This window comes from Erpetoichthys calabaricus, chromosome 3 (genome assembly GCF_900747795.2).
Source record: "Erpetoichthys calabaricus chromosome 3, fErpCal1.3, whole genome shotgun sequence".
NCBI classification, from domain to species: Eukaryota; Metazoa; Chordata; class Cladistia; order Polypteriformes; family Polypteridae; genus Erpetoichthys; species Erpetoichthys calabaricus.
In genome coordinates, this window is record NC_041396.2 from 3,921,718 (window position 1) to 3,938,924 (window position 17,207).

Genomic DNA, 17,207 nt, shown 5'->3' on the forward strand with positions numbered 1-17,207 from the left:
CCGAGGTCTGCAAGGCAGAAACATCAGCTGTGGCCCACTGAAGTCTCATCACATGAGGGGGCTTTGCTAGACTGGCCTGCAGGTGTGACACTGGAGTAGAGAGTCACATGTGTGCTTGTAAGTCTTGAGTTACAAGGTAATCAACACTCATACTGGACATTTGGACAAAAATCATAGTAATGACCAATGGTATAATATCATTCATTCATTCATTGACTTCCACTTACTCATTCACTTACTTTCCAATTCATTCATTCATTTTGACATATTTGTTTATTTCTTTTTACTAATTCATTCAGATATTCAATCTCACTAATTTTTTTCATTCATTCCTTAATTTGTTCATTCATGTATACATTTTTCAATAATTCTTTAATTCATTTTCATGTATTTATTAATTTATTCACCTTCACACATGAATTAATCCAAATTTATTTACTCACTCATAAATCCATTAATTAATTAATTCATTCATTCCTTCATTCTAATCCACTCACTCATTTATTCATTAATTCATTTTCATTCATTTTTATTCACTAATTTTCACTATGTTGTTCATTCATTGACTCTTACTGATTTATTCATTCATTCATTTTTCACTAATTCATGAATTCATTTTCACTCAGTTTCAAATATTCATTTTCACACATTCACTCATTAATCCATTCTCACTTACTCTTCCATTCATTTGTTTGTTTGTTCATTCATTTCGGTTTCACTTATTCGTATGTTTATTTTCAGTAGCTGAAATTCCCAGCGTTGCCCGGGAGGAAAATAAAGTGTTTTTTTCTTTAATTGTTTGAGAAAAATATAATTAAAAAAAACAACTTTAAAAATAAAAATAAATTAAAAAAACAATGAAGACTCACTAATGTGCTTGTCTTGTGGTCTTGCATGAATGTTATCATCCAGTTGACGCTTGGAACTGGCCAACTCCATTTAATTTCAAAAGCAATAGGCGGGTGCTGTGGCGCTCAAACATAAAGAATGCTGGCAGTCACCTCCAGTTCGCCCTCTGGTGGTCGTTTCGAGTGTTAACTGGATGATAACATGCATACAAGACCGAAAGATCACCACCCCATCCTACCCAGAAGGGGGTGGGTTAGGGTTAATTTCACCCTATAGTATTTTTAGTCGACCAATGAGAAACATGTGTACCAAAATCGCTCCAGCCGTTCGGACGTGATGCTGGTACATACATACCATACACACACACACATACATTGACTTTTATATATAGATTCATTCATACATATTTTTATTCATTTTTACTTATTATTTTTTCACTCATTGGTTCATTTATTTTTCAAACATTCATTTATTAGTCCATTCTAACTTATTGTCCTGCTCATTTATTTATCCGTTCCTTCATTGTTAATTTACTTGTTCCTTCATTCTAATTCACCCACTAATTCTTTCATCAGTTTATTCATTTGTTCTCACTCATTAATTGATTTTTCTCTTGTTTGGTTATTCGTTTGCATATATCCATTCATTAACACTAGAATTACCAGAGCCTACTAAAACACTCGTAGATCCGTCCTACCTTAAATCACTTCACAATTCTCCATCAGCGTCTTTTGTCCTGTAAATGTGTCGATAAGCAGCAAACAGCAAGCAGTCTGCTGTCATATCCCCCCACCGCCGAACAGTTTTCTCAGCTCAAGTCCGTTTACCTGCGTGTCAGTTGCTTGGAGTTGTATAGAGTGAGAAGTCAAGCAAAATGACACCTTTTATAAATACTATATCGTTATTTGGAACACATGCATTTCATGTGTGTTCTGTGTCTACAACGATCTATTTAAACACATCGTTAAAACGGAAACATTTTTCATGTTTTAGTAATAATTGACAAAATGTAGACATGAAGTGTATAATATGTGAAGCCTGAAGTCCAAATATCAAGGAAACACTTTCTAAAAGGTACAAATATAGTAGAACAAGTGCACTTTTATTCAAAAATATAACTGCAGAAAAACAACCCACGTTTACCTGCGACATTGACACGCAATTGCTACGACAGTTTTGGTGGCGCAACGGTATCAGCTACTGACTTGTAATCAAAGCTTCACAAATTCAATTCTGCGCGAGTCCGTTTTGAGAACTGAGCTGCTCGTATTCTTACTATTTTAGAATAAAAACATACATTTGATTCCAGACTGTAACAGCTGGTGTAATTTATGATACTTGTAAAGGTTAGCTTTGTTTTTTTTCTGTTCTGTTATTCTCTCAGCCGCGTTCACGTTCCCAACTCCCCACCCCCCTTACGCATTTGACACTGCTGTTCTCACATAGACGTATGTGAATGTAACAGAGGTACACTCAACTCATGCCGACGATTCTACATCGAATCAAGAATGCACTTTGCCTTCCCTGCACTTTGTATATGTACATGGGAAGCTCTGCACTCGTGACTTTATGCTGTAGATCTGGTTCTTACATACAAAGGACAGTGCATGTGCCCAAAACATTAACACTTATATGTTACATACATAAAAGCCAGATCCAATGTAGAACCGTCGTCATGTAAGTAAATAACTCAAGGTAAATAACATTTGATTTACCTATTTACATTTATTTATTTACTTACTTCCTACAGCGTAAAGTCACGAGTGCAGAGCTTCCCATGTACTGTACATATACAAAGTACAGCAATGGCAAAAGTACATTCTTGATCTGATATAGAACCCTCGTCATGTAAGTAAATAACTCAAGGTAAATAGGTAAATAACATTAGTTCTGGCTTTTATGTAGGTAACATATAAATGTTAATGTTTTGGGCACATGCACCGTCCTTTGTATGTAAGAGCCACATCTACAGCGTAAAGTCATGAGTGAACTGCAGAGCTTCCTCTGTTTCATCGTCAAAGTCATGCTCACAAATTACACATGTAATGTCACGAAAAATACCTGCTGACACTTTAGTACGCGAGCAATGGTACGAGAATGCATTTAGACTTTTTTGGGGCACATACACCACGCTAGTGTTTAGTTCTGGAAGGTGGAGCGTTGGCGAAATAAATAACATGCGAGCTATAGCGCGTCTTTATGTGATCCAAATAAATAACATTTGAGCTATAGTGCGTCTTTATGTGAAAACAGCAAATTGTGAACGCGACTGAGAGAATGAGACTGAATAAAAAAAAAAAAAAACAAAGCTAACCTTTACAAGTATCACACATTTACACCGGCTGTTACAGACTGACAGAAATCAAATGTATGTTTTTATTCCAAAATAGTAAGAATAAAAGCGTCTCAGTTCTCAAAACGGACTCGTCTGTGATCGAACCCGTGAAGCTTTGTTTACATGTCAGCAGCTGATACCGTTGCACCACCGAAGCTGTCGTAGCAATTGCATGTCAATGTCGCAGGTAAATGTGGGTTGTTTTTCTGCAGTTATATTTTTGAATAAAAGTGCACTTGTTCTGTTATATTTGTACCTTTTGTGAAAGTGTTTCTTTGATATTTGGACTTCGGACTTCACACACTATAAGCTTCATGTCTACATTTTGTCAATTGTTACTAAAACATGAAAAACGTTTCTGTTTTAACGATGTTTTTACATAGATCGTTGTAGACACGGAACACACATGAAATGCATGTGTTCCAAATAACGATATAGTATTTATAAAAGGTGTCATTTTGCTTGACTTCTCACTCTATACAACTCCAAGCAACTGACATGCAAGTAAACAGACTTGAGCTGAGAAAACTGTGCAGCGGTGGGGGATGTGATAGTAGGTTGCTTGCGTTTGCTGCTTAACAACACATTTACAGCACAAAAGACGCTGATGGAGAAGTGTGAAACAATTTAAGGTGGGATGGATCTACGAGTTTATTAGGCTCTGGTAATTCTAGTGTTAATCCATCCTCACTCTCTAATTCATTGATTCATATTTTCCATTTTTTCATTCATTCATATTAATTTATCCATATACTTTTTTTCATTTCTCATTCATACATATGTTCATTTATTTTCACATATTAATTTTTCATTCACTGGTTCATTTATTCATTTTCACACAATTATTCATGAATCCGTTCTCATTTACTGTCCCATTCATTAATTCACCCACTCAGTCATTCGTGTTCAGTTTTCTTGTTGGGGGTTGCTGTGGCACATGCCAAGCTGGCCTGATTGGGCCCACCCTACCACTAGCAGCACTTCTCCTGTGGAAAACCCTGGACAGTCCAAGGCCATTCGAGATGTACAGCATGTTCTGCATGGGCTGTGCGCCCTGTGCACTCACCATTTGAATCCCTTCAATCCAAAGAAGCAGCAGCTCTCCTCCAAGTTTATTTTTGGTCTCTGTGACACTTGGCACTTTGCTGTTCAGACTGTAGATCATTTATATATTCCACTCCTGACACCAATGAGTGCCATTGGATTCATTACTCTTTACTTTATTCTTTTAGGTCTGCTCATTGTCCATAGAAGCAGATCAATCGCTCAAACCAAATCTTAAGGCGGGTGTTTGCATTTCTGTGGGAGGGCACTGATCCATATGAATTTACAATTTAAAATAAAATGAGTTCTTTTAGACTATTTTAACAATACATTGACAATTAAATAAACAGTAGAGATGCTGTCAGGCTAATCAATCGAGCGCTAGTTTGAAGAAATGATTTGTAACCAGAGGTCAGTGCCACTCTGATCGGCAGATGTGCACATGCAAACAGAACAGACCACTTGCTCTGTTACCGCCCTCTAGAGTTAACTAAAGAGCAGCATTAAGATGAGACCACCAAAACAAAGAAAGCAATCAGGCAATAAAGGCATTGCAGATTTCGAAGACCGTGACGGGTGCTGCAGGCTTAATACAAGACCATATCAATCAGGCATGATATTAATCAAATGCTGCAAACTGCTCTCAACTGAACAATGACACACTCAGGACCAGAAGAGAGCATCACCAAGCCAGGCAGCACATGAACGTCCTCTCACTGACAGAATAAATTGCTTGCATGTCTAAGTGGAGGCCTTTCTGGCTGAGCAGGACTGTGAAGCAGAGCTGAGGTTCTTCTAGGGGAGTAACAGATAGGGCCCACTGGGATGAGCAAGGGTGCTAATGTCTGTCTGGAGGAGGGGATGGAGGAGTAGGGAGCGAACCCTAAGGTCTTTCTCAGCATTTCACCAGCACAGAGATCAGAAAGCAGAAATGAAGGGTGAGGTTGGCAGACCCGATCCTCAGTGTCATTTACAGGGAACTTCATGGTTTGTTCTAAAATAATAAAAAGCCTGGCGGTAGTTGAACATTTTTGAAATTTGAAAATCAAACTGAGGAGAACATCAATAGAAAAGGGGTGAAGCATTTTTATTAGATTTGTATAACCAAGGACCTTGTGGTTTTCTTACCTGATTTCTTGAACTGTTCACACTGGTAAAGGTAATTGAATTTCGTTCCAAATTTCCAACGTGTGAGGACTTCAGCTGTCTTAGCTACCATATGGAAAAACTGAGTACCTAAAAAGAAATTTAGATAGACATGTTTGGCAAAAAGAGAGAGTGCTCTAGGAATACACTCCATACCTGGAACTTTATATTTTGATTTTAAAGCCATTGGAAAAGGGCACTCAAGGCAGAACTTGATATAATTTCATAATTCAGGATTATATAGAAACAAAATAACAAATAAAACCTTGCGATTGCAAAAATACAAAGACAATAAGAAAAACAGAATTAATAACATAATATGAAAAATGATTTATAAACAACAATGGATTCTCTAATCTTTACATTACTCATTTAGGTTGCCGTGCTGTCTGTCACCCAAACCAGATATTATGAAAAGCATTTACAAATCGATTTAAATTCCCATCATATAGCATATAACATCTTACAAAGAATCCCCCCACCACCAACCCCTACACACACACAGCTGTGTGAATAAAAAAGAGGGAAAAAAAGTCACCAAACCAGTGCCATCCACTGGATGACTAATTGTGTAGGAGCTGGCATAAAAATAATACTTTATACAGTTTGTTAAATGAGAGTTGTAATACAGTATTTAAATGTGTGTGGTGTATTCATTTAGGAATATTCAATTACAAATTGCAATCAATAATGCAGCACTCAGGAATGATTAACATCATATTTAATGGTGAGAATTTAAACAGAAATTGAAAAGGAAAGTGCTATTTAGAAAGATTGTTATTCAGCTGGATCTTGATATTCCGTAATTTGGGCAGTGACCCAGCTGCCAAAACAAAAAGCTCCTTGGCACTGATGCCATTCCATCTGAGTTGCTGGCTCCTGTGCCAACTAAAGTACTGACATTTTTATGAAGTCTTCACATAGAAGAAAGTACATAACCTCTCAGCAGTAACAGGGACTACTAAGGTCGTACTGAGGGATTTTGAAAGTGTAGAGAGAGGAGTGCTGCTCTGATTAAATAGGCTGAAATCAAACAAATCACTAGGATCAGATAATATTTATCACACAGTGCTTATGGAAGTAAGTGAGCACAGATATAATCCGTTCACACATATTTTTAGGAAGTCACTACACACTGGGGAAATTCTGAATGACTAGAAAGTGGCAAATATTATCCCATTATATAAAAAAAAGGTGACCGGACGGATCCTCCTCACTGGGGAGGTCTGAAAATCAAAGTCATAGTGGAGTTGACACTATCAACTGGTCAGGCAGTGTTCATCCATTAAAAAGTCTAACAAACTGTGTGCAGTACACGTCCAAGGAGGTCCTGCTCAAGCTTTATAACACACTGGTGAGGCCTCATCTTAAGTACTGTGTGCAGTTTTGGTCTCCAGCCTACAAAAAGGACATAGCAGTGCAAGAAAACGTCCAGAGAAGAGCAAGTAGGCTGATTCCAGTGATGCAGGGGATGAATTATGAGGAGAGATGAAAAGAGCTGAGCCATCCATCCATCCATCCTCTTCCGCTTACCCGAGGTCGGGTCGCGGGGGCAGCAGCTTGAGCAGAGATGCCCAGACTTCCCTCTCCCTGGCCACTTCTTCTAGCTCTTCCGGGAGAGCTGAGCCTCTTAAGTTTAAGCAAAAGAAGATTTAGAGCAGACATGATTGAAGTGTGGAAGGGAGGGAGTTAGTCCAGTGGATCAAAGCTGTGATTTTAAAATGAGTTCATCAAGAACACGGGGTCACATTTGGAAACTTGTTAAGGGTAAATTTCACATTAGGAAGTTTTTCTTCACACAGGGAACCACAGACAAGTGGAATAAGCTACCACGTAGCGTGGTAGACAGTCTGACTTTAGGGATCTTCAAAACTTGACGTAATGTTTTTGTAGAATAATTAAGCTGAAAAGACTGGCAAGCTTGTTGGGCTGAATGGCTTCCTCTGAATTGTTCAAATATTCTTATGTTTAAATGATTCCATAGTATGTAATAAGACACAAGGCTTATTGTGAACAAAATGTCCTGGAGATAAAAAGAAGCCACAAGATGTGGTCAAAAGTGTCGTGAAGGGTCAGAACCAGCAAAGCAATCAGAACAAACTCACCAGAGCCAAATGGAAAAAAGTAAATGCAAAGATTAAGGTTGGAACAAATTTGTAATGAAAATGTCAAATATACCATTAGGGGCTGCTTGAATAAAAAAAAACTTCATTTTAGTTATATAGCACCTTTTCCATGCTCAAAGTGCTAACAGTGTCCACTGAGGCATAAAGTGATGTATGATTGTCACCAATTTATAAAGTCACATCTTGTAGTGTTGGAAGTGTGACGGACAATATGTAAATAAAATCCAATGGTAATAAATGTCAACTTTTAAATTTTCAAAGCAACCTTGAAAATGAAATATAAAATCCCCATAACAAGCAAAAATATCTGTATAAAAAATTGTAATTATGACAATTTAAGGCTGGGGCATCAGGAGGGTCTGCTCCCCTAGGCTCAGCACACAAAGGACAGCACATTTAACCACTATTAAATCAAGGGACGTACAAAATAAACCCATGAATTGAAATACACAACATGCTTATTTAAAAAGTAAAATACAAAAAGGAGTAGGACAAAATCATCCATCCATCCATCCATTTTCCAACCCGCTGAATCTGAACACAGGGTCACGGGGGTCCGCTGGAGCCAATCCCAGCCAACACAGGGCACAAGGCAGGAAACAATCCTGGGCAGGGTGCCAACCCACCGCAGGACACACACAAACACACCAAGCACACATTAGGGCCAATTTAGAATCGCCAATCCACCTAACCTGCATGTCTTTGGACTGTGGGAGGAAACCGGAGCACCCGGAGGAAACCCACGCAGACACGGGGAGAACATGCAAACTCCACGCAGGAAGGACCCGGGAATCGAACCCAGGTCCTCAGGTCTCCCAACTGCGAGGCAGCAGCGCTACCCACTGCGCCACCGTGCCGCCCAGGACAAAATCATTTTTAGAAAATTTAAGAACCCACACGGAATACATAAAGAATAATAAAATAAAGAAATAAGAAGAAAACAGACATGAGACAGGGATGAGGCCCTGTCTGTAATGTGACAGCAGTTAGCTTCAGGTCACAAACACCTACAGAGATCAAGGACACCATAAACCTGCAAGAGTGGGAATCCCACCCACCACATTCTAGCATAAAGGGGATAAAAGTAAGAAGCGGGAGACGATGACCACAGACGTACCTGGTATGGCCCTTTGACATTCTTCCTCATCTGAAAAAGAGACAGAGAGAAAAATGACAGTAAATAACCACTGGAACTGTGAAGCAAACACCTGAACGCAAACTGTGAATGTCAAAGTCAATTTATTTATATAGCACATTTAAAAAGTAATGCTGTGGCCAAAGTGCTTTACAATAAAAGAATAACAAAACAACATAAAAAAACATAAGTAGAAATACAATATATGAACATAAAATAAGATACATAATAAATAGAAGTAATGTTCCACAGGCGAGGAGCAGCAGCTGTCAAAGCCCTGTCTGTCCCCCTTGGTTTTACACTTGGTACGAGGGACAACAAGAGACAACTGACCAGAAGATCTAAGCCCTCTAGATGGCTGGTGTAAAACACACAATTCGGATAAATAGGCAGGAGCAAGCCCATGTAAAGATTTAAAAACTAGCAACAAGATTTTAAAATCATTTCGAAAACTGACAGGCAGCCAGTGTAAAGAAGCTAAAATAGGAGAAACAGAGTCATACTTTCTTGCCCCAACCAGAAAGCGAGCGGCAGCATTTTGGACCAACTGTAACCTGTGTATCAGAGATTTGCTAATCCCAGAATACAGCGAGTTGCAGCAATCAAGAAAAAATAAAAGCATGAGTAGCTTTCTCAAGATCCCTAGAAGATAAAAAAGGCTTTATCTAACCTAATAGACGAAGTTGGAAAAAGCAACTCTTGACTACGGAATTTACTTGTTTCTCAAAAGAGAGGTTACTATCAAAGGTAACACCAAGACTGCGGACTTGAGGTTTGGAAAAGACAGAGAAAGAGCCGAGAAGTCCAAGACCAATTTGGGCTTTAGCTGATGGACCCACTATAAGCACCTCCGTTTTATTTTGATTCAGATCAAGAAAATTATTAGCCATCCAGGATCTTAGTTCAGACAGACAGTTGTGGAGTTGATTTGTTGCAGAGTTGCAGACAGGAATATAAACCTGAGTATCATCAGCATAGCAGTGAAAAGAAATGTTGAATTTCCTAAAAATCACTCCAGTAGGGTGAAGGTATATGGAGAATAAAATGGGACCCCAAAATGGATCCCTGAGGAACACCACATTTAAGAGGAGCAGTAGATGAAACAGAGGCATTTAAAGTCACTGAAAAGTGTCTACCAGTTAAATATGACCTGAACAAGTTAAGAGCAGCCCCTCTAAGCCCAACAAGATGTTCAAGCCGCATCAGCAATATCTCATGGTCAATAGTGTCAAAGGCAGCGGACAAGTCAAGGAGGAGAGGGACTGCCACATCACCTGAGTCAGTAATAAGAGAGACGTCATTGAACACTTTCAGGGGTGCCGTTTCAACACCATGATAGCAACTGCATCTCAAACAAATTAATATATATATATATATATATATATATATATATATATATATATATATATATATATATGTTGTGGCGGGCCACCAGGTCCCTTGCCCCGCCCGGATGCCCCTTCTGCTTATGTTCCGGGGGAGCCACCATGGACTCCTCAGTACCTCCCCCGGGACGTTTGGTGGCAGCCTCCTTGGTTGACTATGGTGCCTCAGTTTCCCGCAGGGTTCCATGGGAGATGGAGTTCTCCCCAACCCTGTGGGGACCTGGGGTGGCAGCCAGGGGGCATGGCAGAGATCGTTAAGCCCAGTTGGTCTAATCATTGGCCCCACCCGGAAGTGCGATTGGGAACATGTGAGCAAGCACCAGGAGCACTTCTGGGAGGGCCATAAAAGGAGCCAGCAACCACCACTCAGGGCCAGAATCAGGAGGAAGAGGATGAGATTACCTGGAAGGAGTGTTGGTGGTGCCAGAAGAAGAGTGTGGTCTGTGACTAAAGTCTTTTGGGGTCTGTGTTGGGACTGTGTTGTAGCTGGAGGGATTACGGGGAAGACGTGGCCTCCAGCTGAAGAAAAATAAAACATTTCCGTTCCTTTGACACGTGCCTCTGTGTAAGTCTGTGCCGGGTCGGGCGCTACACTGCGCCTTATCAAAATATATATATATATATATATATATATATATATATATATATATATATATATATATATACATATTCAACTGTTTCCTTTGTGCCTTCTCTATCTACTACGGTGCCTTTTAATATAAAGTATATATATTCAGGTCCGTTTCCTCTTTTAGTTGACTTCTTTCGATCATACAGTACACTCAGTACACTCACACAGATGCTTACCTGAAGGCTGCTCGCATTGCTCTTCCCATTTCATATCTATGAAGAGACACAGAAGCGTCAGGGTCATCTTTAAATTAAAAACAATAGCATTAAACGTCCTATTAAAGGGCAGCCATGTTAAATTAGCAAATCTCCTGCTCTTTCTTTTTATCTCTTTATAAATGCATTTTGAGACTGACCTGATAACACTGAGGCTGTTGTGTTCAGGTTAGCCACTGCAATCCGAGGAGATCCTTTTCGTCCCCATGAATCCCACCACACATGGTTGTGTGTCTCCAGTATTTTTTCTTCAATTTAAAGCCCCTTAGCTAATTTTTTTTATCCCGACTGCCCCTTGCAAAGACAAAAGAACTCAAGCCCACCTTGAAATTTAATGTCTTTCTCACTCTGCTGTTGTGGCTCATCTGAAGTAAAGAGAAAGTTCAGCAGTGAATAAGATGGAACAGCAAGAAGGTGAAGCCAAAGACATCATTAAAAGTATAAAATGGGGAGACCCCTATAAGTTCCAGAAAACCCTGCAGGGTTTTCCATACTCCAGGGGCCTTTATGTTCTCCATATTTACATGCCTCATTTACATTTTTTTTCAGATATTAATTACAAAGGACCAGGATGATCATCATAGATAGATGGGTAGATTTTTAACTCGTTAGCTTGAAGGGTTTCTTTGTACAACATGCCAGTGGAGGTTTACGTTCTCTCTGATCACAGGGTGGCTCACGAAAAAGTAGCCCGCCTTCCTGCCAGAGTGGCGCGCCGAGTGAATCCTTCCCCGTAGCACCTTGTCAACCCAACCCTTCCACCGAGTTTATTGGGGGACGCCGCGTTGGCGGCTTGCGTCACGCTTCCCCGCCCCCGGGTCCTGTTAGTCTGGGGAAACGGCGACAAAGGAGGCATTATATTGTTACTATAGTAATACTATAGTAACGCGGGCTACTTTTTCGTGGGCCACCCTGTATCTCATTATTACACAGGTGGTGAGGAGTTACCGGGTGCAGATATGGAAACAGGTTACCACAGAACAGGTAAAACACCCACCAGAGGATAGAAAACTAGCCTACATGCTAGAGTCTGGGCACCCCAGAAGTATCCAGAAGCGGTAGAAAGGGAGATTTACTATGAGGGAATGGCAAGTCCATCAGGGACCACAGAACCAAAGTAAAGTTCACATTGGTACTTAGAAAACACTTTGGCATTCAAAAGGAATAATCAACCATGAAAAACTGGTGAAAAAAAAAATCAATGCAAGGACTTGGGGCCTTCAAGAGTACAGTATGTAGATCCTGTAGCCATCCTAGAGAACATCTCTCTCCTGAAAGTTACTCTGGGATTGAGAAGTAGTAAAGACGACAAAATAAGAGGCCATCAGGGCTAATGCTGCTCATCCTCTCCATGACAGATTGTTCTCAAATCTCCTTTAGCTATCGGCTCATTCCACCACAGTGTGTTTGGGAGAGCAACTGAGTCAACACAGGCAGCAGTCTGCATAATACTGACTTCATCTTAGACACACACACTGGCACAGAGACAACATTTCTGAAAATTACAGTTTTCTAATAGTATCTATCTATCTATCTATCTATCTATCTATCTATCTATCTATCTATCTATCTATCTATCTATCTATCTATCTATCTATCTATCTATCTATCTATCTATCTAATCCTGCCAGCTACGCTATCTATCTATCTGACTGACTGAGGCTGAGGGGCATAGGATAAAATGTTAAAAAATTAAAAAGTGTTTGGGTGGGGAGACTCCAACCAGTCCCTGACAGGCATCTGCACAAACAGAATGGCATCAAGGACAGCCTAACAGACAAGCACACACATAAAAACTACATTCAAGATGAGAATGAAGATTGAGGGACACATTTGAGATGATTTTTATAGAATTTTGTCTAGAATTCTAGTTGAGTTACAAAGAGATCTGATGACCCTGCTGAGAATCTTAAGAGACCTCTAATGAATGTCGTAATATAAATGATCCCAGGGCAGAGCTACTCTGATGCCAGCTTTATTTCAACCCTGGGTCTGGTGGAAGAGAACCCCTAGGTGGCAGCAGCATAAACTGGCTTTGATTTCCACCACATGGTGCTCTCTGATGAAATGGGGGAGGCCGGGCATCAGGACAGGATTAGCTTTAGAACAAGAGGAACAAGAGGAAGGTGGTCTTAGGGGAGGTAAGGTGGCTTCACCATAACACCCATTGAACAAATATAGGGGCTGTGATTGGAGTGATTTGTAATATATTTGTATCTATATTTGTAAGGTAGAAACAGTAGGTGGCTCATTCAGCACTTGACTGTGTCACTCATGTTAAATAAAATTCTAAGATGCAGGTTTGTAAATGGCAGTTCATTTCACTTACTTTTTGATGGTGATGATGGAGATGAAGGTGATGATGGAGGTGAGGATGGTGAAGATGGTGATGATGGCGGTGAGGATGGTGATAAATTATGCAGTTTTGCTGCAAGTGACAAAAACAAGAGAGAAAACAATTAAAAGTTCATTCTTAATTTTCCACAGAGAGAGCAAAATGTGAAAGTAGCCATAGAAAAGACGTTAATGGGAATTCCAGTTTAAATATTTAAACGGTGTAATTTAATACAGAAGAATCGACACTCAGCCCTGTGACTCATTGATTCGATTGATAGAAGTAAGCAGGTTTAAGAAGGTATGTCTGTACTGTATGGATGTGCATACATATACATGTGTGCTTTTGTCCTTCATGCTGCACTGGCTCTGTCATGAAGTGAGTTACTCAACAGTCAGAAAGGGGGGGGGGGTGACCTTGCAATCCTTTGCAAAGGTGAAACTTTCATGGAAAGCCGCCTGATTTGTTCTGCTCTGTGGTCCTTAATCGTGTAATCTGACATCCTCGGGTGATGAGATCAGCAACTGCAGTTGTCAAGTTTGACATCTCCTGATCACGTAATGCAACACCATCTTAAGCTCTACCGTTTAGATGAGGCACCAAGGGCAGCAAAATTTTTAGAAAATGCCGGCACTGACTCATGAACACTCAGAACACCTGCCCAACTCTCATTGACTCACTGAGGAAGTAATTGTGAAGACCTGCTTATCCATGCAATTATCTGATTAGCCAATCATGTGGCAGTAGCACAATGCATCAAGTCCTGCAGATTGGACCAGAATCACAAACAGGGCCATCTTTATAGCATTATAGGCCCTCGGGAAAAGCAATGCACTGGGGCCCCTACCTACACAAATACTCAGCAAGTCATAACATACATAGATTAACATGGGGGTCCCAGGCAACTGCCCAGCGTGCCCATGCATTAAGACAGCCCTGATCACAAAGGACTGTTTTCAACATCCTGTGGAATCCATGCCATGAAGAACTGAGACAGTTTTGTGAACAAAAGGAGATCCTACCCAGCACTAATACGGTGGACCTAAAAATTTGCTCAGTTTGTGTATCATTTATTGTTTTATATTTCGTTTTTACGTAAGTGATGTTTGGTCTTAATATATGATAATGTCCACCTAATATCTGTCATAAACTGCTAGTAGATGACAATAGTATAATGACAATAAAGCTCTCTCTCTCTCTTTTTCTTCTGCATTTTTTTACCAAAAATGGTGAAGTTAATTTACATAAATGCTGTATATGCCACTTTAGTTCATATAACATGCATTCACAAATGTGAATATCTAAATCAGTTCATATCCACTTAAACTATGGATGGCAAGCAACATAATACGTAGGGGACATCATATCAAAAGGTAAAAAGGTAATAATCCTACATTGTATGGCATAAGAGTTTCATGAAAGGTTAATGCATTTGACTGGGGGATTGTTGGTGCCATTTACATAAGATCATAACTAAAGGAGACTCTTCAGTCCGTTTGTCACTCGTTTTCCCCAACATTGCAACCTGATCCTTAAAAGTTGTCAAACTCCATAGCTCGATAGTTCATCTCAAATTCCCACAACTCTTTTAATAAAGAAGTCCTTTCTTGTCTGCTTCAGTCCTGAATGTCCTTTCCCTAAAATGCCATCTTCACTGAGGGCAGCACAGATGCCTTTGTCGTAGTTTACAGTGCGTGTTGCCCTAGAGGTGCCGTTTTTTTTCCCACTGTTTCCCACAGAATACAGCTTTTATCCCTTTTAGTCCTCAGAATCTGGGTCATATACAATTGGCAAGACTCCATCTTCAGGGTATTCTGAACATAGAAATTTGACAAGCAAGAGGTAATCATTCTGTTCATCAAGCTTGTTTGTTTAGCTAAATGTTTAGCTGTCCCAATGTCTCCTCCAGATACTTCTTGGTTGCTCTTTTGCTTTCTTCTGGTGTTTAATGCCTGCTTCAGTTTATTTCACAGTCTTTGCTGCCATCTAATGGATAAAACCAAACAATACACTCCAATCAAACTGGTTTTTAGCAGAGGTCTGCAGCAGGGGCCATTGTGAATGCAAGTTATTCTTCCAACCAAATTTCTTAATTAGAAACCATTTTTTGCCAATAATGGATCTTATTTTATTTGATGTCCTGTCAGAGTTTTAATTCTGCCATATTGCCTTATTCTAATATGGTAGATTTATCTTTCCTTTCCAACCATATCATCACTGACTTGTAGCAAGAAGTGTATGAGGAATCCTCAGTCCTTCATTTTATTTCTTCAGTTTCTTTCCAAATATTTGATTAATGGAAATTGATTAACACACAAATGTAAATTAAAGTTGCAGTGATTCTGGAAGCTTTGTGAACACTTTAGAAAGTTCTCTATTTTTGCATAAATATGACCTAAAACATGATCAGATTTTTACATAAGTCCTAAAATTAGACAGAGAGAACTCAATTATACAGATAAAAAAGAACACATGATATTTGTTCATTTATTTCTTAAGGAAATATTTAAAGAAAGTTGACTGGAGCAACCTGGGGTGTACAACCTCAAATATTAAGAATAGCAGAACTCGCTCTATGCTGCTCCATGGGAGAATATGGACTGCCCATTGGTCACGAGTCCATCCATGCCCTTCAACAAGACCTGCCGAATTATCACTAAGACCAGCACCGACAGAAAACAAGTTAGCAATGGATGTGTGGTGTAACATTCAGGTGGGCTTTGCAGGTGCTGTAGCCCTTAATGTGCTGCTAGTCCAGCACAGGGGCCACTCACCCCATGTCCACGTACAGTGACAATTTGCTAGTGGCAATTAACATAACTTTAAAGGAAAACTTGAGTAATTAACTCCTTCTTTGCTTGGAGCATGTCTAGCCATTGTCATTTTCATGGAATGAGACATGCAAAGCTGTTCAGTTTCGACAAACGTTAGGGTATAACAGAAGTGAACGGTAAACTTTATTACAGTGAGTGGCTCATGGATACCTGGGGAAGGTGGCACTCTGATGGTAAATTATAAGGTGAATAGATTTTCAAAGTTCCAAACTGGGACACTTGTGTAGAATGTATGGCCCTCGTTAGTTTAATGTCTGCTTTATCTCATTGTGCTCTGACAGCGATCAGGGTGCAGAAAAAAAAAACCTTTGACACAATGAACCCCTAGGAATCCACACAGTGCTTGATGTGGACACAGATAAATGACAGTGCTGTTTGTCTTTGTCTGCTTTTTAGTCATCCTCGCCACGCTGTTCAAATTCAAAACAAGTTGTTAATGAAGCTTTTCCTGTCAGAGTTTTGCTTGTGCTATTATTCATTTATAACATGAGGGGATTATGGGGTTTCCTGCCCCTTCTACATGTATCATGAGGATGCTTGTGTCAGCAGAGCAATGTCTTATTAGGAGGGCAGACTGTTCGAACGGCGACATTTTGATATTCTTCAGTCATTTATCGGGACGCACAGCCTGAAATTGGGACTGTCGCTGTCACTGGGATGTCTGTAGTAAATTATACTGACTGTCATGGTCATCCAAGGGAATGACAGTCTCGACAAAATAAATGTTGGGGTGCCAATCCAGCCATCCCTCTTTACTTCAAAGAAAAACAAAAGCAAATCCTTGGTGGTGTCAAAAAACTGAACAAAATAACTAATTCTCGCGGTATCTCCAGGTTATAGAGGAGTTCCGCGTCTCTAGTCATTTGGGGCCTCATATATACTGTAAATGGTGCGTACACATGAAAATTTTGTGTATGCTGTTTCCATGCACACATTGAGATGTATAAAAACTAAACTTGGTGTAAAGCTGCACACATTTTCACTGTAGCCTCCCCCCCCTTGCATACGTACTTTTCTGCTCAGTTTTGCAAACTGGTGGCACCTTAGCATAAAAGCAGTGCTACTGTTTCTGTGTGTTCTCCCTTTTTTCAGATTTGCACAATGGCTCAGGATTTATCAAGTATATCGAAATTAATTGCATATTGTTTACAAATGTAAGGCACTTGATTGTA

The 17,207-nt window shown here is 39.8% G+C and overlaps 1 protein-coding gene across 1 annotated transcript in view; it reads right to left on the bottom strand.

The window, feature by feature from the left end:
* The window catches only part of LOC114647713 (cytosolic phospholipase A2 zeta-like), a 54,373-nt gene that overhangs the window by 16,985 nt on the left and 20,181 nt on the right, over positions 1 to 17,207 (bottom strand). The window contains exons 9-13 of the mRNA XM_051924233.1: positions 13,196 to 13,294; positions 11,190 to 11,231; positions 10,828 to 10,863; positions 8,618 to 8,719; positions 5,357 to 5,464 (exon numbers count right to left, since the gene is read on the bottom strand). Of these exons, the coding sequence (XP_051780193.1) occupies positions 5,357 to 5,464; positions 8,618 to 8,719; positions 10,828 to 10,863; positions 11,190 to 11,231; positions 13,196 to 13,294 (387 nt within the window). The remainder of the gene's footprint in view (positions 1 to 5,356; positions 5,465 to 8,617; positions 8,720 to 10,827; positions 10,864 to 11,189; positions 11,232 to 13,195; positions 13,295 to 17,207) is intronic.